The sequence below is a fragment of the Agelaius tricolor genome, unplaced genomic scaffold (assembly GCF_023055355.1).
Source record: "Agelaius tricolor isolate 1412-34295 unplaced genomic scaffold, bAgeTri1.0.p SCAF_9, whole genome shotgun sequence".
Taxonomy (NCBI): Eukaryota; Metazoa; Chordata; class Aves; order Passeriformes; family Icteridae; genus Agelaius; species Agelaius tricolor.
The window spans coordinates 27,172,602-27,193,581 of NW_027269269.1; the positions used below are offsets into that span (position 1 = coordinate 27,172,602).

Genomic DNA, 20,980 nt, shown 5'->3' on the forward strand with positions numbered 1-20,980 from the left:
GCTGCCTGGCACCAATCCCTTGCCTAACAAAGGGCAAGGACATACGGTGCCAGCTGGGTAGCCACATACCTAGAGACTCAGCTGGAGACAGGGAACAAGACCCCAGACTCAGCATCGCCAGTGTCTATTTGGAAAACTCCGACTGCAGGAAAATGTCACCTTTCCCCAGATGTCCTGCTAGCTGTATGTCTGCAAGTGAAAAAGAAAAGGCTCATTCTGTGTGAGGAATCAGCTTAGAGCCAGGCACAGCAAAGACTAAAGCCTTTATTTTAGATGTTAAAGCGTGGATTTGTCTTTACAGATAGGCAGCTGCAGATGGCGTGTATGTGAAAGGTTGTTTAAGTTGATTAGGCAGAGTGCATAACTCCAGTCCATTCACAGGAGCATGTTCCTGGAACAAACTTTTCCTGTGGGGGAAAGGAAAAGACCTTTTGGGCAGCATTATTTGTTGTGAAACCCTCGCTGCAAGATGGTGCTGGCAGCTCTGTTTGGACCCATGTCCTGCAGTGTCCCTTGTCCAGCTGTTTCCATTGTATGCTCTGATGGTGCGACTGAGAGCTGCTGCCTTGTTTCCTGGGTCCTCCTGTGACCTTGCTGAGGATGCCTTCTGTCTCCATAGCATTATAAAAGGCACATATACATCTATATACAAGTGCATAAATATATAAATAGGGGTGTTATACAAAAATAAATACCCTTTCTCTTTTTCTCTTTAGAATAAGTCTTTTGCAAAAGGCAGCTTGGTCCCTAGCTGGTGGGAGGATGAGTCTCTAAGGGTCTCAGTGGTGGAGGGCTGCTGTTCAGATGTCTTGGTAGGTCCTGACCCAAAGATGTGATCACCGGATTCTGGGCATGGAGATCTCCTCTGGACTGGCAGCAGTCTAGTCTTTCTACCTCTTCAACTGGCACTAGCCCTAAGCAGCAAGGGCTTCCTGAGGGGGAAAGGAGCAAGAAATTATTACAATGGACACTGGAAAGAGAGATGCAGTGGGAGGTTTCAAGTCAACAGTTCACTTTATGAGGAGGGGAACTCTGATCAAAGAGGAAGATCTGCATTCTGAAAGTCTGTGTGGGAATTCGATGCCATGATCACACAAAACAAGTCTGATCTGCACTACAGGGGTGGATCAATGGATTAGGTCCTAGGGAGATGGATTCATATCACTTGAATACAAGCCATCAGAAAGGCTCTACATTGAGATTTCCCCTCAACAGCAGCCTAAAATGATGAGATGAAGGAGGCATGGAGTTTCCCAAACCACTGACCTTGGTGGAAGAGGGTATCCCGTCGAGCATCCAGGCTAGGCCCTCCCACTTTGCTTCCTATCACTGGATGGTGGAGGCCAACAAAGTGCTCTTGAAGGTGAGGACAATCATCTTGTGGCTGAAGAAGCTGGTGAGTGGAGTCATCTGGGAGACTGTAGAGGAAAGAGTTGTCTTCTGTTCTGGAGCTGGGCAATCTGGGGAAGCGGGCAAAGAGGTTTAGTGCTGTTTTTTACAGATCTTTCCTCCTTGAAAGATCTAACTCATGTGTCAGCCAGTTCATCAATGCTGTGACATAGAACATTCCTAAATGAAGGGAAGAGCAGAATTTGGGATGTACCAGTGGTATTGGAATGAGGTGATGTGAGACTTGGTATCCATGACCCAACAGCTGGTGAATGCCACAGGAGCTGAGAGGAATAGTGTCTCACAGGGAGCACGGTAATGAAGGATGTATGAACAGTGAGACACAAAGCACTCATTTTGTGTGAGGGCAGATTCTGGGGTAGCTGTTTATCAGCATCAATCACAGATGTTTGCTTCTCTCATCCTGCTTTTCAGTCTCCCACTTAGAAACAGGAGGAGGAAAAGGGGACAGAGGGGAGTAGGTCTTGGCCACCTCTACAATTAAATTATTCCTTCCTGAAATCCTAAGAGTTGTGTGAAGAGAATTTAGACCAAGGTGTCCTAGTGCTGGAGCATGGATTTGTTTCTCAAGAGCTGGGACAGATAGGAGTGTATTGATGGCAGGCCTCTGTGAGGATGTAGTCTTATGGGTCCCCCAGTAGATTGTTCTACCCTCTCTCTACACAGGCCAGGACTCACCTGGAGGGCTGGTAGTCTTGCTGGGCACTCCTATTCTGCAGCACTCCTGCCTGCAGCAAGGCATTGGTCTCCTCGTGTGACTGGAAGGAGAGAAGGATTCTTAGCAGAGCACTGGCACACAGCAGCATTAAGAGGCACGTGCTGATCTGTGAGTCAGAGCCCTGGGGCAGACCGCTGAAGCTCTTACAGCAGAAGGCAGAAAAAGCTGAAACTGTTTCTTTTGCTACTGAGGGCAGTGAAACTGAGCACTGAAAAACTCACTTGACACTTACTGCTGAATGAGTGGGGGATAAGCAATTTATCGTCTCAGCTCTGGCACTGCCTCTTACCCTTTTACAGACAGAGTCCTCAGCACTGTCAGTCCCTGTGAGCTTTGCTCAGTGGACAGGAACTACTCCCATAAGAGTTGCCTTTTCTCACTGCCTCCTCCTGCCTTAAGAGGCACCTGGCCCAAGAAACAACCCCTTCATCTGTGTTTTGGAGTCCTTCCTGTTCCCCCCATGTCTCAGACTTCACTACAAAGGAGAAATCTCTTTTGGGAAGCCAGCCTTGCCACTTCTACATGCTGCAAAGTGTGCCAGCCACACCTGGAAAAGCCCTCTTACTGCAAGTGTGGCCTCCAGCTCATGACAAACCAGCTCTTGATTCCAGGTGTGGACTCACCTGTGGCATTTCATCAGGGCTGTAATCTCGGGGCTTGGTGCTTGCGTACCCCACTCCTGCAGAGGTGCAGATGCCATTCAGATGTGCCCTGCTGGCATAGGGCTGCCCATTGGCAAAGGGATGTCCATTGGTACGAGGAGCAGAGATGCCTCTCAGAGGCACCATGGTGTACTGGCAGGATGACACCAGCAGCCCAGCTCCCGGGAAGCCCATGTCAATGGTTTGCTCTGCAGAGGGAAGGAAAAGAAAGTCTGAAGCAAAAATTCGAGGTAAAGTCAAGCTTGTTGAAGCTCAGCGTGTATAGGGTTAGGCTGTCCTATGAGGCAGCTATTTTGGCATCCAAAGCACTCTTGGAGTTAAATGGTGAAAAGGAGCCCTTCCCCCTAGTCTCAGAGGTTCCTTTGCAACAAGGCAAACAGGATGAGGAACAAACAGTGGCCTTTGTCTTTATGGGTTCCACAGGACATCTGAGACTTGCCCTCTGTCCATCCCTTCCCTGCTTCCCAGAACTCCCTCACATTTTGGGTATTTGATGCAACTACACCCCGGGTCAGATTTAATCCACAGGCAAACCATATCAGCCCCCAAGAAACAACCCTTACTCTGCTTGGACCAAGCTCTCCAAAGGCAAAAGGGGATGAAAGCCACAATGAGAAGGACAATGGATCCCAGCACAACGCCTACAATCAAGTACGGCAAGTCGCTGGAACGGGCCACCATGGCTCCTGTCCCCAGGCCACTGTGCCCACCACTGAGTGGGGGACGCTGCTGAGGGGGCACTGGGGAGGGTGGAAGGCGACCTGGCAGTCCAGGAGACTTCCGAGCTGTGGAAGGAAGAGAGAATGTTAGAGCCACGGCAGATAGCACAGCAGTCCAGGGATGTTAATGCTGCTGTGGAGCAGCCAGACTTCTATGGTGGCTTTAAAGTAGCACTGCTGGATGACAGAAATCCTAGGCTGATGCATATGGCAGTACAGACTAGGCCTCTGTGCTTGGCTCACGGCTCTGCCAGATCTGCTTGTGGACTGCTCGAGCAAAAGCAAATGCAAAATAGCTTCTCCAAAGCACACACTTGGACTTAATGCTGTTCCTGTCATGAAAGTGAAGACAATATGGGGCCTGCTTCTAGTGCAACATGGAGCTCAGCACAGCAAGGGAAAGTGAGTCCTTCTGCTTCCAGTCACCACCCATGTGATAGGCAAACAAAAGGTAACTGCTGCTCTGAGGGACAGCAATGGACTCTGCCCAAGGGGTGAGCACAGACTGGGCACACTGATCAACAGCATGGACAACCCTGTGTCTCTCTTCTCTCCAGTGCTGCCTCCACCACTTCACTGGAGCTTGGGTAATGTACTGTCATGCAGGGATGGTTCCTGCCCTGCTGTGTTCTGACAGCTGCAGGCAGGGAAGGCAGCAGCTGTGCTCCCAGAGCTGCCCTGGGAATCCACTTACCTTTGGTTTCACAGATCATCACATTGCTGAACTCACTTTCACCTCCCTCATTGAAGCACTGCATCTTAATGTCATACGAGGTCTCTGGCTGCAGGTGGCTGATGGAGTGCCAGTACCGATCTCCTGAAGAGGAAAAAAGCACATGGAGCTCTTAACTTCCTCAGGGAACAGGCAGTTGGCCCAGCTCTGCAGCAGTGCCTGGTAAAGCAGCCTGGACAGCTGCTGCCTTTTGTGCACAGGGCTCTTTTTGGCTGTGCTGTCTTCCAGCAGGGACCAGTGGTGGGCCCACTCTCTCTATTTCTCCTACCTTCCACCACGTCCTTCTTGTAGTCACTGTCATTGTCACTGTCAGTGGGGCGGTAGTAGATGTAAAATCCATGGATGGGAGTGTTGTTGTTGCTGGCTGGGATGTACTGCAGAGAATGGGAGGGAGAGCAGAAATTAGCAGAGATGTCCATGCTTGTATTGTACTAGGTGAGGAGCAGCTGGGATAAATGGGATGGGACGGAAGGAAGATAACTTAGCAGAGGGACTTTCCTTGTGTTGCCATTGGTTTGCACAATGAGGGCTTCCCTACAAAAGCTCAGTGCTACTTGCTACTGTCAAGCTTTGCTTCTCTCAGGTAACAGACAAGCTATGAATCTGGGTTTGTCACTCCAGGCAACCAGTGCTCTGCTCCCTCTCAGCAGCCCCAGACAGTGATTCAAGAGAAAAAAATTCCTGAACAACAGTGACTCAGCTGGGCATGAGGAAGCACACCATCATCTTGACTTCAGTAGGCTCGTGGCTTCCAGACAAACTGGGTCTAGCCATGAACTGGTCACTGCAGGAGCTTTGTTTTTCTGAAGACAGCTCTCTTCCTCCCCCACACCCAGGGCAGTACTGTCCCAGCTCCGTGTGCTCTTGCTGTCTTTCACCCAGTGCTTTATCAGCTACTGTTTGAGTTTAAATGAACAGCAGTGCCCATCCTGCCTTGTGGCAATTTCTGGCTAGAAGCAGCTAGGAGAGGAGAGCAGTGCATCCCCCTGAATAAGCTCTAAGCTGTTGAAAACACTCAGATACGGTCTTGTTATCCAAAAGATCCTACCCACTCCTAAAAATCCTCTGCAGTGGTCTGCTGTAAATGATTATCAACATTTAGGATTGTTACCCAGCAAATGAGAGTGAAGGACATATCTGCTGGAGCATACTAGGAGAGAAGAGGTGCTAATGGAGCAAGCAGCCACCCCATGCATTGTTCAACTGTGCTTATTGAACAAAATGTTCAAGACCCCACAGTTATCCATTGAAATCTTCCTGTATACAACGTGGATTCAGATGGAAAGGGTTTCCTAGGCTCTGTGACTTCCTGGCCTTTTATATGTCCCAAGGCCAGTCCTTTGGCGGATACAGCTATTGGATCCCAGATCCATTTGTGCTGGTGACAAGCTCCAGCGTGGTAACCTGGAGGATGTGTAAGCTGGGCAAGGAGCACCCACACACCTGGTTCTTGCCCCTGCAGCGCTCTCCACCCCCAGGAGCCTTACCATCCACTTGAGCATGATGGTGGTCTCGTTGATGGCGTCCGTGAAGGTGATGTAGGGCCCGGCCACGGGGCGCTCGTAGACGCGGTTACTGTACCCGGACACCACGTACGGCCGAGACGCTGCGCTGGGCTCGCTCTCTCCCAGGATGTTCAGCGCCCGGACACGGAATTTATAGGATGTGCCTATGGGGAAAATAGGAAATGAAACGGTTGCAGGGACTGGAGTTTTCCAAGATTTCTACTGTCAGTATGGCCCTGACTGTGAAGAGAGGCTACATCTCCAGAAAGCAGAGAGCCTACAGCAAGTTTGCTGTGGAAGTACAAACACTGAATGGCCACATTTCAGCCATGTTCTTGATGGAGCCTGCTTTTATTTATCTTCCCCAATTCCTGTCTGGATGGTCCAAAGGTCAGATAGTAGTTTTGGAAGGTGTGCAGGGGGTTAAGAAATGCCTGATAGGATATCCTGGCCTGAAAGCGGGTATGGAAATGTCTTCTTCCTCTACTCCATGGGAATTAAGTACATAAACATCAGTTCAAAACACAAACCCTACGTAATTTTTACTCAAACTTCATTTTACTGATCTTTAGTTTGGGGTAGTTATGTTCCCGTTTTAAGCTGTTCAGCTCCATGATGAAATCTTTTCTCATGTGAAGTGCAACGGAATTTGTGCACCCATCTGTCTTGCCTGTGACCAAGGAAAGTTCTGTCCTGCTTGTAAAAGGCAAAAGCAAATACCTTTAGTAACTGTATCCTGTAATACAGAAAAATATGCCTAAGCCTCCCTGAGGGAGGTCAAACCTGTGCTGGTCTCTGCAGCTGGAGAAATTGGAGAAGCATCTGCAGCTTTTTCCCCACGCACCTAGGGCAGGAGTCAGGGAACCTTTGTTTTGCTCACACATGCCAGGGCTGAGCAGGACGTGACAGATCGTTAACCATCCTACAGGGACCCTGCAGCCTTCCTACAGACCTCCAGGAAGCAGGGAGGAGAGCACCTGCCTACCTTTCTCCAGGCCTGGGATTTCCACAGAGAGGCGAGAGGGAGGAATGTCACTGGTGGCCAGGACCCAGTCTCCCAACTTTTTCAATTTCTTATACTCCACGCGGAAAGACTGGATGGGGAACCCGCCATTCCCACGGGGGATCCAGGTCACGTACACAGATGTCTCTGAGGCCATGGAGATGGTTGGACGGTCCGGTGCCTCTGGAGCTGCAAGGGACCCAGGAGGACATCAGGACGTGAAACATACTCTTCTCACCCTGTCTGGAGGATCCTATGGCTCAGTGGTATGCAGGTGAAGGACTACCTACACTGCACCCAGCCACATGCTCTGTAACTCCTGAATGCTCTTCATTAGAGCTGGCACCCCCAAACCCTCAGGCCTTTCAGTTTGTGCCCACAAGCACCTTTTACTCCTGCTTACATCTTGCTCCTTTTCCACTCCCGGCTCAAGTGGGATGACACAAAGTTTGAGGTGTGATCACCCATCATGGGAGGGAAAGCAGTGTGAGGGGTGGATGTAGGGGTGGAGACAGAGCAAAAAGCCTGGATGATGTGGAAGCAGTGAGCAGGGGGAGACTGATGCAGGGACAACCAAGTGTAGGAGATAGAAACAGAAGAGATTGAGTAGGAGCAGCTGAGAAGGAAATAAGGAAAAGTTCTGAACTGTGGAAATGCAATTTGACAGGAAAACAATCAAAAGATGGGAGGAAAATAGATGAATGGAGCTATGGATATGAAAATAAAGACAACAAATGAATGAGTATGGGGGAGATTGAAGGATGGGACCTCACAGGATTAGGACTGAAGGAGAGAATGTCACAGAAATGATAAAGGCAATAGTCATGACAGAGACAAGGTGGGAAACAACAAATTAGATTGATCAGTAAGGATCTGATGTTTCTCCAGTGCAGCAAGATACCCAAATGGAGCACTCTCTGCACCTGTAGAATGGGAACCAATTGCCCCTAGCCAGGGCTTGGCTGAGAGAGGAGGATGCCAGATCATGCAGGACGGAACTTGGTCCCTGTTCCTCCCTCACACTCCATCAGCACCCACTGCTGCAGTGCAGTTTGTTGCTCCTGTGCCTCACATATTCACAGATTCCAAGACAGGGCTTTCTAAACCCTCTGTGTGGAACTCAGAAAAAGGCAGAGAGTTGCTGAGACGTCCTCACATTAAAGGTGGGGCCAGGCAGTGGGATTTGCCTGCTCTCCAGGACTCGCTGTCTGCCAAGGCCAGTAGCAGGAGTGTCCAAGAAGGACCTCTCCTTGTCAGAAGCTAGAAGCCACCCATCCAGCACTGCACTCTTGATTTACCCAGCGGAGACTTCAACCCCAGCATGCCTGGCCACTGCCACCACCCACAAGAGACCCAGCACCCTTCACCCTCCCCAGTGCCAGTTCAGGGAGGGCCTTACGGGACAGGCGGCTGTTGTCGGCCTGGTTACTGCTCTGCGTGCTCGTGCCTGGGTCATCCCTCTGGATCTGCTGCTCTTTGCTGGCAACAATCTCTGGTTTTGGGCGCCGGCCTGTGCAGAAGGGAGAGGTGGCATCAGTAACAGAGAGATGCACTCAGAATTAACTTTTGCTGCGATGAGGAAACCAAATATTCCCAGACAGGATGTGGAGGTAAGTACGTCCTAGACTCTAACAGCCCTAGGGGCTCAAAGCACTCAGCCTGTTGGCAGGAACGAAAGCTAAAGGGGCAGATTTGTTAATAATCCCCCTCAAATTTAATTTTCTACAACTTTTAATTGGCTTTCTTGAAATGTTGCTAGATTTCTGTCTCCAGGCAGAGGATGGATTAAACAATCTCTTGACATTTATGCAAGACACATTTTGACAGTTCTGCAGGTGTTCAACTGAGACCCCAAGGAAAGAAGAGACTTATTCCAACTCACACAGAGGATGGGCTGGAATTTTCCCCATCCTACCCCTTCACTTTCCCTTCTGACAGTTGCTCTAAGCTGAGGACAGATGGGTTTCCAGAGCAGAAACACTCCCATTGTCCAAAGGCTGGTGCTTTGTGCCTCAGGGCTGGGACAGGATGTTCCAGAGGGCCACTCCCCTGACTCAGAGTGAAAGGGAACCCAGGGAAGGTCTGTCCTTTACCGGTACGGAAGGTCACCATGGCTGTCTGTCCCTCGCCAGCACAGTTGTGAGCAGCCATCTCCACCTCGTAGAGGCTCCCAGGGTCCAGCCTGGTGAGGGTCAGGCGGTGCTGCGAGGCTGGGACATCCCTCACAGCCCAGCTGTCCGAGGCGTTGGTGACCTGCTGAGAGACCAATGCAGGTGTTGCAGAGCTTGGGGCAGGCTGGGCTTCTTGTGGGCACTGAGCTCAGAAACTTTATTAGTAAGTTGTATACCAACCACATTTACCTTCTTGTCCTTCTTGGCAAAGGAAGGAGATGTTTCCAGCCTGATTTTACAAAGCAATTCAGGTATAAGCAGGACAACTCACCCAAGCCCCAGAGTGTTTTCTTGACCCCAAGGTTCATTCAGCCCTGTTCTATCCTCTAGTTCCCTTTGATACCACCACCACTCTATGTGTGTAAATCTCCAGAGCAGGAGTGGCCCCCAAAATGCAGCATTAGCCACAGGACTGAGCTGCTTTAGGAGCCAAATCTCTCCTGCAGCCCAGCTGCTGAGCTGCTCATTTAGATATTGGCCATTTCTGTGGGATGAGGTACCCAGGCACAACTTTGTTTTAATGAGTTTTATCAAGCCTCACCCCGGCACTTTGGGGCTGAAATGAAGAACCATAATACTAGGGCAAAGGTTTCTGCAGGGAAGAGACTGTGCATGGCCATAGCCCTCAGAAAAGCTTGGAAACATGGGGGGTTTTTTTTGTGATACCCTAGTGCCCCATGCAGAAGGGGAGGGAAGGTGGAACCTTCCTCCTTCTCCCCAGCTGCAAAGATAATATTTTTGCAGGCAAACAGGCAGGACACTGAAGTGACCCGGTGCCAAAAGGAGAATTAGTAATGCAGGCAACGCAACAGAACGGAAATGCCAAGACTCTGCTGTATCATTCATCTTCCCCAAGCGTTTGACACTGACTGATTAGTGCCTGCCTTGTTTTATTTTTATTCCTGAGCCTGCAAAAGTTGTGAGGCCAAGGAGGGGAGCCCTAAAAGCTGCTAATATCCAGGAAAGGGAAAGAGAAATTCTTAAGAAACAAAAATAAGGGCTGCATGGCATCTGACTGCTTGCAGGCTGCTGAGAGTTTGGGGCAGTGTAGGAACAGAGTAAAAAGAGACATTCACAGACATTTTCTAGAGAAGAAGCAGAACCTTGCCCAGTACAAATGTAGGTCTCCTGTCAGTAGATCTAACTTTCTTTACAGCTGTCTTCTACACAAAGAGCCTTTTCTTTTGTTGCTAAATTGATTCCTTCCCTCTCCACACACATGCTTTTCCAGTCAGAAATGTCAAAACCAGATCATTATTTAACTTGATCCTAAGAATCTTGGATAGAAAGAGACTCTTTTAAAACACATTTAAGAGTTATTGGGACTAATTCCTTCCCACACAATCCTTAAGCATCCCAAGAAAGAGTCTCCAGCTGAGAATTTGGACTACACTGAAAACATATTACTGCAAACTGCAGTGACCCATGGTAACCTTCACTGCCCCATAGCCCCTTCCAGGTGAAGCGCTGAAAAACAAATCAAATATGGACAAACTCCAAGGCTGCAAGTTAAGATTGCAAGCAGAATTGGTAGTTACATGATACACCACTGGAGAATAAATCTCTCCTTGGCAGACAACCAGAGCCAATAGTCTGGGGATGCTTTTGGCAACTTTGTTTTTTATTTAAGCTTGCCCTATTGTGTTCCTGTGCCAGCATCTTCTCCCTTTGTTTTAAAGGGCTCTTTAAAGAGATGGTTAGCTGAAATCCTCATCTTAATTTTTTTTTAGAAAGAAATCAAGGATTGTAACAGTCTTCTATTACACTATATTTTCACAAAAGCACAAAATTCCAGGAAAATAGATACATATACTCACATGTACATGAAAACAGTGCCTTGCAGTGGGTGGGAATCCCAAACATGCAATCTGGCATGTTTTTGGAACTACTCAAACCCTCTGGGGTTTGAGGCAAAACCTGCCTCTCTACTGCAACTCCCTGCCTACCCAAAGGAAAGAAAAGCAGCAGACAAAAAAATTCAAGCCTCTTTTTCCCACTTATCCCCAGCAAAATGGAAAGAGATACTATAGAACTCAAAACCAGAATTTTTCCCTCAACAGTGCTTCACCATTTAAAGAAACTGCTGGGCTACAGCTGTGCCTGCCCTGTGCCTGCAGCGCCGTGAAGCATCCTAGAGGGAGGAGCCCATGGGCTCCAGCAGGACTTGGCTGTGCACCATGTGCTCACACTGTCCCACCTGCAAGCGATGTACACCACAGTGCACTGCCTTCCAGCTACAAGAATAAATCTGGGGGATAAGGACCTTCCCAGAGGATTTAGCACAGCTATGACAGTTCTCTGCTGGATCCTCACACTCACTGAGCATGGGCACTTCAGTGCTGCTGAGGAGGGCAGCCACATGCAGTGGAGAGGCTGCTGCTCTGTGTCCTGCAGCCCGTTCAAGGAGAGGTGCTCCAGTGGCTTGTGCCAAGACAAGTCATTGTGCAGAACAAATTATTGTGCAACCTGCCCTCAGGGCTTCCTACCTGTGCAAGCACACAACTAGGAATTGGGCATGGAAGCTACTGGTAAGTGTGTGCATGTGCCTTCTGCATACTTAGGCAGGCAGGCACTGCCACTGGGCTCTTCCTGGATAGCTCAGCAAACCTCCTGTCACAGCCTGTATCCATCACACCTCAACAGGCTGAGACCGCAGCTCAGGAGGTCCCACTAACCAGTGCCATCAGTGAGCAATGGGTGCCCCTGCCCATGAAGCATGAAACACGTGGGGAGGCCACCACCCCACCCATGGAATGGTGCAGAGGGAAGACAGGAGCAGGGCAAAACAGGGATACCTTGCGATGCTTCACCACGTAATAGAGGATCGGGGCTCTGCTGTCAGGCCGGCGTCTCCACACCAGGTCGTAGCTGTCTGTCTTGGATGTCCGTGGAGAACTGAGGATGATGGGGGCTTCGGCTGGAGTCACCAGCTCCTTGTTGGCTGCACACTGTGGAGATGCTGCTAGAGGGGTTGTCCCAGGCTTTGGCAGTCCAGCTATATCCAAGGGCAGCTTTAAGGCGCTGTCTCTGGAAGGTGGTGTTGGAGGTTGAGCTGAGTCCAGCTGGGCATCTCGCCCAGGGTTGAGTGGAGCTCCTGAAAGACAAGGTGTCACAGCAGAGTAAACACCTATCCCAGTCTGTGGTTAAGGCAGAGCTGTGAGCCCCTTGTGCGGTGCTGCCTGCTGTACCACTCAAAAAGGTATTGGCAACAATCCCTCCTTCCCCTGCTATAAACTATAGGGTTCTCTGTCTCTCTACAGTTCCTCTGGTAAGTTGAACTGTGTAAGTTCAACAGGGTCCAAGGAATCAGGTGGTACCTCTCCTACCCCAGGTGAATTCAGTTTTTAAGCTCTTGCTCAGTGCAAGTTCAGAGACAGAGCTAAGCCATGGGGTGAGGCACTACACCTAGATGTCTTGTGTCTCTTGTGTAGAGATCACCCAAATGTGCACTCATGACCCCACCCTTAGAAGCAAAACTGGTGTCACGTGTTCCCACAGGGAGATATGGAGACCTCAGGCAGAGAAGCGCTTGCAGCGCAGGTTAAATAGGAAGCAGGGGCAACACCTCAACTTCCTTCCCCTGCTTCCCCTGTCCTTGTCCTGTCTGTTAGGCTGTGACTGAATGGCCATGACTTTGGGGAGAGGGGCTTACCCGGGCCAGCTGTCCTCAGCTGCACCATGGCTTGGGCGCTGCCCACCTCATTCTCGGCCATGCACTGGTAGATGCCCTCGTCCTCGGGCCCCACGCTGAGCAGCCGCAGCGCCCGGCGCGACAGCCGCAGCCGGTGGCTGCCCGAAAGAGGCACTGCGTTGCGCAGCCACATCACCGAGGGCTGCGGGTTCCCTCGCACCTTGCACGTGAACTTGGCACTCTGGCCCCAGGGAATGATCTGCTGGGATAGCTCCATGGTGACCTCTGGGGGTTCTGTGTGAGGAACAGACACAGACTGTTGAGCACCACTTGGCTGGGAGCATGGCACGGTCATGGCTTTGCACTTTCCTCTCTGGCAGGGATGAGAGCAGAGTGATGGATCATTTCCTACCCTAAAGTCCCACTACTCCCTTTGTGGGGGCCCACATGGGTCTGCTTCAATGCCCCTCCCCTTCAGCATCCACATAAGCTGCAAAGGGAGGTAGCCCAAGGCCATCTGCCCTCTCACATGACATCAGACATCTACAAGTCCCATTTTTCTGAGCTGAAATGCTACTCTGCAAAGACTGTGCTTGTGCCACAACACCACAATGGCGGCACCTGATGAAATGCAATCTGTGAAACATAGGCTTAATCTCCCTAAAAATTGTGAGACTGGGAAGTTATGTATGGTAGAAATATCTGAGGTGTAGTATCCCTTACATTTTCCACTCCATATAGAGCTTCCCTACAACAGAACAAAAAACAGAACAAAACAAAGACACTCCAGTGTCTTCCTTATGCCAATGTCAAGTATGTCTAAAAAGCAACCAGGCTTCCACTAGAAAGTATTAGAACAAAAGCAGTGCCACAAATGACAGGATAAGAGCTTCTGCAGAGGAAAGGAGAATCCATCATCTTCAGCCCATGGTGGGAGCCAAGAAGGAGGAACTACAGCCCTGAAGAAAGAATTAGTCTGGTGTCCTGGAAACTGGAACCACAAGCAGGGGTTTGCATTACATTGTGGTTTGTCCAGGGAGAGGAAGAGTGCTTCAGAGCTAGTATCTTCCCCTAAAAGAAGATGAGACATCCAAGTCCTTCCTGAAACGACAGCTCCAGCAGCACTCACCAAACACCTGCACGTTGTAGAAGATGAACGCGGCCCCAGCCTCCCCAACGCCATTGTCAGCTGTGCAGCTGTAGGTGCCCGAGTCCTCCTCGCTCGTGGGGTCGATCAGGAGGTTGCTGAGCAGGAAGCGCGTCTTGTTGTAAGCGGAGACGCCGGAGCCATCCTTGGCCCAGGTGACCCGCGGTGGGGGGATCCCGCTGGCCACACACTCCAGAATCAGGCTCTGGCCCTTGGTGACAATGATGGTCTGAGCCTCAGGAGGGTAAATTATCCGTGCCGCTTCCGCTGTGGAACCTGGGGAGGAGAGATGGAGGAAGGAGGTGCATGGGAAAGAAGGTGGATGGTGGGAGAGCACCCTGTGCAGTGGGTTAAGTAGGGATAATGGTAGGGCGCACTGTTTTCCTCTGCTGGGATGGTAAATGGCAATGCAGGACCAGAGGGACATTCTGTAAGGGTTCTCTGCACACACCAAAGCCACCTTGCCAAAGGGCTAAGGGCCTTTGCCCGCCCACCACCAAGAACAAATCCTAAGGAAGCATGGCAACTCCAGGGCTGCATACACATACTCCAGGAGCAGACCTTGGGGCCTTCTGCTGCTGGAAAGGAGTTTTCTCAGCAACTGATAATGGTTCAGCTGTACCAGATAGCACTGATCAGTGCCCCCAGAGCTGGAGATGTGCGGTGAAGGGAGAATGGCTTACGTCTCACACGGAGCCTCTCACTGGAGACTGAAGTTTTCACTTCCTGTGTCACGGGGTTGTAGGCAGCACATTTATAAGTCCCCTCATCCTCCTGGCTGGCATTAACGATCTGAAGGTTTCCAGATGGCATAATAAGATAATTGTCTGTAGAGAGAAGAGAAAGTGGCACATGATCACAAGATATACTCCTGTCCAACCTCCATGGAACTCCTGTCCATGGAACACATGCAGTGTCCTGAAGAAAAGGTGGACAAGGGGGAAAGAAAAAACCATGACGTCCCAGGCAGCATGGACATCAGGGAGACCATGCCAGGGACCCTGAAGTAACTTGTGTTCAGACAGGTGGCAAAGGGACAAGGAGGCAGCAGGTAGAGATAGCTACTGCTGGTAAGGAAGGGTGAAACTGAGGGTCCTGTGGCGGAACCTGTTGGGACAGACCCCTGTGCACTCACCTCGGGAGGCCTCCAGCCACTCCTGCTTCACACTGTAGCGGACCTGAGCCTTGGGGTGACTTTCGGGCAGGTCACAGGCAATCACGGCTGTGTTCCCTTCATCCACCTCGATCACATGCTGGCCATCAAACTTGAAATCTTTGAGATCTGCAAAGAGAGCAGAAGACAAGGCATCTCAGTTGCTGGCTAAACATCTCAGCTATCAGCTCATGCTCTCCCATGAACTCGGGTCTGTTTCCTTGTGGTGCCAGCAGAGGACTGCTGTGACCCCAGCAGCTAGGGAAACTGGCTTCCTTTCACGATTCCCCCTCCCCGACCCCCCTTTTTCCTACAAAATGAGTAACTTAAAACACAGCTTCTGGAGAAACCGCCTGCTCCAGGGCTGGGAAACTGGGGGTGAAAAATCCTGGCCTGAGAGTAAAAAATAAGCCAACTTACTGCAGCACGGAAGGGCAGCCAAAAATGCTCCTTCTGCCGCCTGCTATTTCACACATGGCTGCTGTCCTGCTACTGAGAAGCTGACTTTGTAGTCATAACTCAGGAAGCCCAGCCTGCTTCAAGGGTATACAGATGCCCGGTGGGAGGAAGTGTGTGATGCTTCCTGAGCTCCTCCCACACCTGAGAAATCAGCATCTCTGCTCCAGGCACTCTTGCTCCAATCAAATATCTTGCAGCTGGAAGTTGGTTAACCACACGTGTGCCCAAGCTCCAGTTAAAAGAACAGGGACTTGCAAGGAAAACCAGCTCCTCCTCTACATGGCACAGCTGCTCCTTCCCTAAAGCAGCTGTGAAAACCCTGTCCCACCACATCCCTCTGCCCATGCTGTGATGGGAGTTCCCACCCTGGCTGGGCTGATGTGGGGAGCAGGACTGGAAGCACAGGAACTAAGAAGAAGGGGTACCTAACTTTTTGTTTTCTTTTCCCTGTTTTTTTAAAGCAGGAGGAGAGGACTGCAGCAAAACCCCACAGATCTGGAAGGGCAGGGAGCATACCAACCTGGCCCCATCAAACTTTTCAGAGAGAAAACTGGTTTCCATTCTCTCTGGGCATGATGGCAAATCTTGCCGATGCACTTCAAGCTTGAAGTTTGTCTCAGACACCTATGCTGTGAGGGAGGAGGTTTTGTGCCAGGAAAAAAGTCCCTCGTGTGCATTTTTACAATGCTGTACACCAGCCCAGGTGTTTTCACCCCTAGTGAAAATGGCACATCCCGCAGTTGGTTGTTGTCACAGGTGACAGGTTACACTGTCATATCAAGGCTCAGGTTGGTGCCTCTTCCCAGGATCAAGGGCTAACAGATCTCCTGAATGGCATGCCACTAATTCTGGATCAGACCACACTTCCTTTGCAAAACCCCACTCTAATGCAGTGTGCTGCATTTTGCAGCCACGGCACAGCCATGTGCTGTCAACAGCTCCCTCAGCCCCAGAAACCCATCCCAGGACGTGGCACCCGTGACCTCGGGCAGTTTGGGGGCCAGGGGAGCAGCAGGAGGGCTGGCGGCGGGCGGGCGGCAGGCAGCCTCCCTTGGCAGCCCCAGCCAGCAGAAAAATGTGTTCTCTGGGAAATGCAGCAGCGCTCCAAGGGCAAAAGACAACTCTGGCTCCAAGCTTCTCCCACCCACAGTCATGGAAAAGTGACATGAAATTTCTCAAGTAGATTTTCTGATTAAACCAAGACCCTTTATGGAGTTTAAATAAAAACCAGCTCTCTTGGCAAGGCATCGAGAAAGCCTCCCCGAGCGCGGTGCGGAGGGGTTGTCGGGCAGCTGCTGGGGGAGCCAGTGGTCCCGGGCCCAGATCTGAGGGAAGGGGAGGAGGTTGAAAAGAAAAGGGGAGGTTTTGCAATGTCATAAAAATGATTTGCAGTGAACATGCTTAATACTTCTGGAATTTCTTGGCATTGTTCAATTAAAAAAAATAATAAAAAGAAGGGATACAGCTGAACTTCAGAAATGTGATTAATTCTTTAAGACAAGCTGAGGAGGGGAGCCATGTTTCCATTGGATATTAAAGCCAGATGAAAGTTAACTCTTAACTTGTGAAAAGCTGGCAGCGCCTCACACTCCTCCTCCAACGAAAGTTACTGCTGGGGCAGGGAACGATGATGGATATTTTCTCCTCTTTGCTTTTTATATTTGATCAAGGAATAAAACAGTGAGAGCCACAGAAATGGAAAGAGGTGGAGAAGTGGCGAAAGCCCAGGGTCTGCCTGCCCACACTGCGCATGTTTTGCTGATCAACGAAATATAAACGAGCATCAGGAAAATTAATGTGTGCCTTGGTGGTCTGGATTCATCACAGCCAAATTAAGATTTTGGAGCCAAGGCACAGGCTCCAGCAATGCTGGCAGGGATCTGCACACACACACTTACATGGAGCACGTGTACATGCACACATACCCTGAGGAGAAGAAGTGGCCCAAAAGCCTGGAAAAAGAGCAGACCCAAGGTCCTGGCATAGCAGAGCCATCTTGAAGATGGAAAATGATGACCCTGAGCCATGGCACCCCCTGGGATGGCTGTGGGCTAGGCAGACATGGGGGCCTCTCCCAGACAGCCCCCCAGATGGTGGCTCAGCCCACATATCACAGCTGTGGGTGGTGCAGCTCCACAGTAGGGAGCTGCAGCTCTTCCTGGCTTCCCCTCAGCCCAGAAGTGAGGGACAAGAGATGAAACTGTAGACAATGGGGGAAAGAACAGAGGAAAGGAAGGGATCCTGAGGGGGCTGGGGGACCAAGAACCAGGTGCCTTTGGAGAAGCAGAGTGAAGCTGTCAGGGGAGAGGGGAAAAATAGCAGAACTGGGACAAACTACTTTCTCATATGCCAAGTGTACGAGCTTCCTGCCAAACTACTCTCCTAAATTCCTACTTCCCCACAAAGAACAAGACTGGTTCACTTGCCAGTGGATTTTGGCCACAGGCAATCTCAACTGCCCTGCTCACCACTGGTATGGGCATGCAGAGCCATCCTTTAGGGCCAATGGGTCAGCCAGACCTGTGGTGAGGGGTGGTCAGGGTCACCCCTGTCCCCCTCTGTGCATGGGACAAGCTCCCCCACAGATCCTGTTGCATTTGGCCCCAGCACAGCAAAACAGAGGGCGCAGTGCCAAGCTGGGACAACCAGCTTCGTCCTGGGGAGTTCAAACAAGCTGCCTCTGAGTTGTGGGGGGACCATGCATGTCCCCCCCAGCAGGGAGGGCTGGAGGACAGGATCCATGCCAGGGGGATATGCAGCACTTGCCCCTTCAGCTGCGCAGCCAGTGGCAGCCAGGCCCCACATCTAACATGCAATTTGCAAAGGAGTCTAACAACCACTGCAGCTGGGAGAAACCACATCCCCTCTCACTGGCTGAGTTTTCCTTCTCATATGGCAGCACCCAGCGCGCCAGCCCATGTTCTTGTCCTTAAAAGACACGCCTGACCACAGTGAAGCAAGTCCTCATCTCCCAGCCATTGTCCGGGAGGTGCTGCGGACAGACAGACTGAGCACTACCAATCCCAGCCGTACTGGGACAAGAGGGCTTTTTCCCCCCTTTTTTTGTTTAGGAGGGAGTGCAACCAAAGGCCATTGCTCATGTCCATCTGCAGCCGGCTCCGAGGCGTGATGGGGTGAGCCGGGGTGCAGCCGTGCAGCCAACTGTGCTGCTGTCACTGGGGAGAGAAACCAGCTGAGTCCCAGGGCTGGGGGCCAAGCAACGAGGCAGGCGAGACAGAGCTGATTAAATGAATGGGAGACCATAAATAAATCTGGAGAAGAAGCAATAGTAAATGAAATGATGGCCCCAAGGTAAAAGGTTTCCCTGCCATAGGGAAGAGTGAAAGAGGAAAGAGAGGGAAGGGGAAAAGGCAGGAATAGGGTCCTCCAGCCTGGGGGCAGGCACCTTCCACTGTTCCCCCCTCAGCTGTGAGAGCAGCCTAGGGCTATGGCTCTCACTCCCCATCCAGCCAGCACCACAGGAGCCTGGGCAGTGGTGCTGTCATCACCAGATTCCTCCCACCCTGCTGAGACAGGCACAGTCCCACGGACTCCAGCCTACTGATACCCACCCCAGCCCATCTCCCCCACCCTGGGCCATCTCACAGTCCTCATGCCACAGCTCCGATGGTTCACAAAACACCACCTGTGTTTTCCTTCTCTCCCCTCCTCACATCAAATCTGCCCCCGGGACCAGAGCTCCTGTGCCTGCTCTGCATATGCTTTTCCAACAGGCAGCTATCCTCTTCTTTCCCTCCCTCCTTCCCTCCCTCCCTCCCTCCTGCCATTGCCTTTGGGGAGTATCTGCGGAGAGGCCTTGGCGAAGGAAAATGAATGGGGCTGTCTTCAGAAAGCAGCTGCAAATTCCTGGGGGATGCCCAGCCCGACCCTGTGCAAGGTCACTGCCCACAAGCTCCACATGCTGAGGCCCAGCTTCCCACACGTGGTGCCACAAGGCTGAGGACTGACCTCACCCATGGCACTGATGGAGGGAACAGGGCAATGAGCCACCCTTGCCCACTGCATTCCCGAGACACAGGTACCTGCAATCCCACACCCCCGGCCACAGGGACACTGGAACAGGTGGAGGTTTTTTACTGCACCCCTCATCTATTTTTCTGTTTTGTGTTCAAATATCATGGCTATCCAGGTCAGGCTTGCTTCTGTGTTTGATGCCCTGATTTTCTATGCATACAGATGAGTTCTGGGAATTACACAGCTCTCGTTACCTCTGCTCATCAGCCTTGCTCCAGCCCTGCACTTCAGTTGCCCCTGTGAGCTCCATGAAGAGCTCCTCACCTTCCAAGCCTATAGCTGTTACAGAACCAACCCTCAGCACCATGTACAAGTCCATGGTGGAATCACTCAGCCCCACCAGAGCCCACTGCAGCTGTGCCTTTTACATACAGCACCCCTGCCCAGGAGAGGGGCTGGGGCAGGGCTTTCTGGCAGGATCGCAACTTTGCCACCTAGAATCAGGCACAGAAAACATTTCTTCTTTGCAGCTTTCATTCATATGAAGGCTTAAAGCCTGGTTTGGAAAATCAGGGATACTCCTGTTTTATCCATACAAGCTGTCCCAGACTGCAGTGCTGCCCTGGGGCCTGCAGGGCTGATCTTGTGCAGTGACCTGCACTGATATGCCATGGGCTGCCAAGGTGCTCCCACTGCTGTGGAGCTCCACTTCATTTCTAACTGGACCCAATGGTGCCCAAGTGATGCCTGAAGGGCTGCTCCCTTTGTCACTTCGTGAAATCTTTCCCTTCTGCAAATCCCTCCTCCCTCCACCTCTTGGATATACAACAGTTATTTTATCTCTGCTGGAGAAATTAAATGCAAGTTTCAACCAGCACTCTGAGCCAGGGGGAAGAGAGATGGCCTCAACATCACTCTCATCAGCTCAGATGAGAGAAGGAGGTGTGAGTCCCAGGGCTACACCGAGGCTGCCAGCACTGCAGTGATGGCTATCTGCTTGCTGACTGTCAACAAAGCACAGCAGGCCCCAAGGGACTGGGCACACAGAGCCTGGGGCATTCCAGACTCCTTCCTTCAAACAAGGCCCAAAGAAAGAGGAGAAATAGCCTAAAGTTGGCCAGACAATTTTACCTACACTCCTCAAAACCTAGCAAGTCACTTCTTCCAATGACTCCAGGTCCTCTTCCAAAATAAACCAAGCCTTGAAAATGTTTCCATCGCCATCCTTCCCCCCACTGCTTTCATTCACACATTGCAGTTTCACTTTCCCCTTGCCATCCCAAAATAATTTTTGGATGGAACTAAGACTTTCACAGGGTTTTCTTTCAGCCCCGAAGGTTATTCGGGAAGAGATTTATCAACTGCAAGCTGACCTGCCAGGGGCTTTCCTTGCACCACGGTCGCCACTGAATCAGCTCTGAGCAAGGTCCTGTAGAGGAGGTCTGGAGCAGCATAGAAAGCCTGGGGCACAGCTGCTACCAAGCTTTCAAACTCAGCTCCACCACCAAGTGGTGCTCCCTGTTCTTTCAGAGCAACACCACTGTTGCAAGCAGACTCCAGCTCATGAACATGAGACTGGTTATTTGAGCCTCTCCAGAAGATTCTCCTCCCACACCTTGAGTCCAACACCTTCACTGGGATGCCCTATCTCTCTCTTCACTCACTGACTGCTGTATCTTCCCCATCTGGGTGCT

At 51.1% G+C, this 20,980-nt stretch overlaps 1 protein-coding gene across 2 annotated transcripts in view; it reads right to left on the reverse strand.

Annotated features, from left to right (window-relative positions):
* Window positions 1-248: 248 nt before the first annotated feature.
* The window catches only part of BOC (BOC cell adhesion associated, oncogene regulated), a 54,796-nt gene continuing 34,064 nt past the window's right edge, over window positions 249-20,980 (reverse strand). The window contains exons 4-19 of one of the 2 annotated variants that reach the window (XM_071433351.1): window positions 14,835-14,981; window positions 14,383-14,526; window positions 13,682-13,975; window positions 12,574-12,846; window positions 11,717-12,015; window positions 8,844-9,003; window positions 8,150-8,260; window positions 6,733-6,939; window positions 5,730-5,911; window positions 4,511-4,616; window positions 4,204-4,326; window positions 3,354-3,575; window positions 2,752-2,978; window positions 2,089-2,168; window positions 1,267-1,460; window positions 249-932 (exon numbers count right to left, since the gene is read on the reverse strand). In XM_071433351.1, the coding sequence (XP_071289452.1) occupies window positions 748-932; window positions 1,267-1,460; window positions 2,089-2,168; window positions 2,752-2,978; window positions 3,354-3,575; window positions 4,204-4,326; window positions 4,511-4,616; window positions 5,730-5,911; window positions 6,733-6,939; window positions 8,150-8,260; window positions 8,844-9,003; window positions 11,717-12,015; window positions 12,574-12,846; window positions 13,682-13,975; window positions 14,383-14,526; window positions 14,835-14,981 (2,954 nt within the window). In that variant the 3' untranslated portion in view covers window positions 249-747. Of the gene's footprint in view, window positions 933-1,266; window positions 1,461-2,088; window positions 2,169-2,751; window positions 2,979-3,353; window positions 3,576-4,203; window positions 4,327-4,510; window positions 4,617-5,729; window positions 5,912-6,732; window positions 6,940-8,149; window positions 8,261-8,843; window positions 9,007-11,716; window positions 12,016-12,573; window positions 12,847-13,681; window positions 13,976-14,382; window positions 14,527-14,834; window positions 14,982-20,980 lie in introns of both variants that reach the window. The other variant, XM_071433350.1, reaches the window with a different exon arrangement.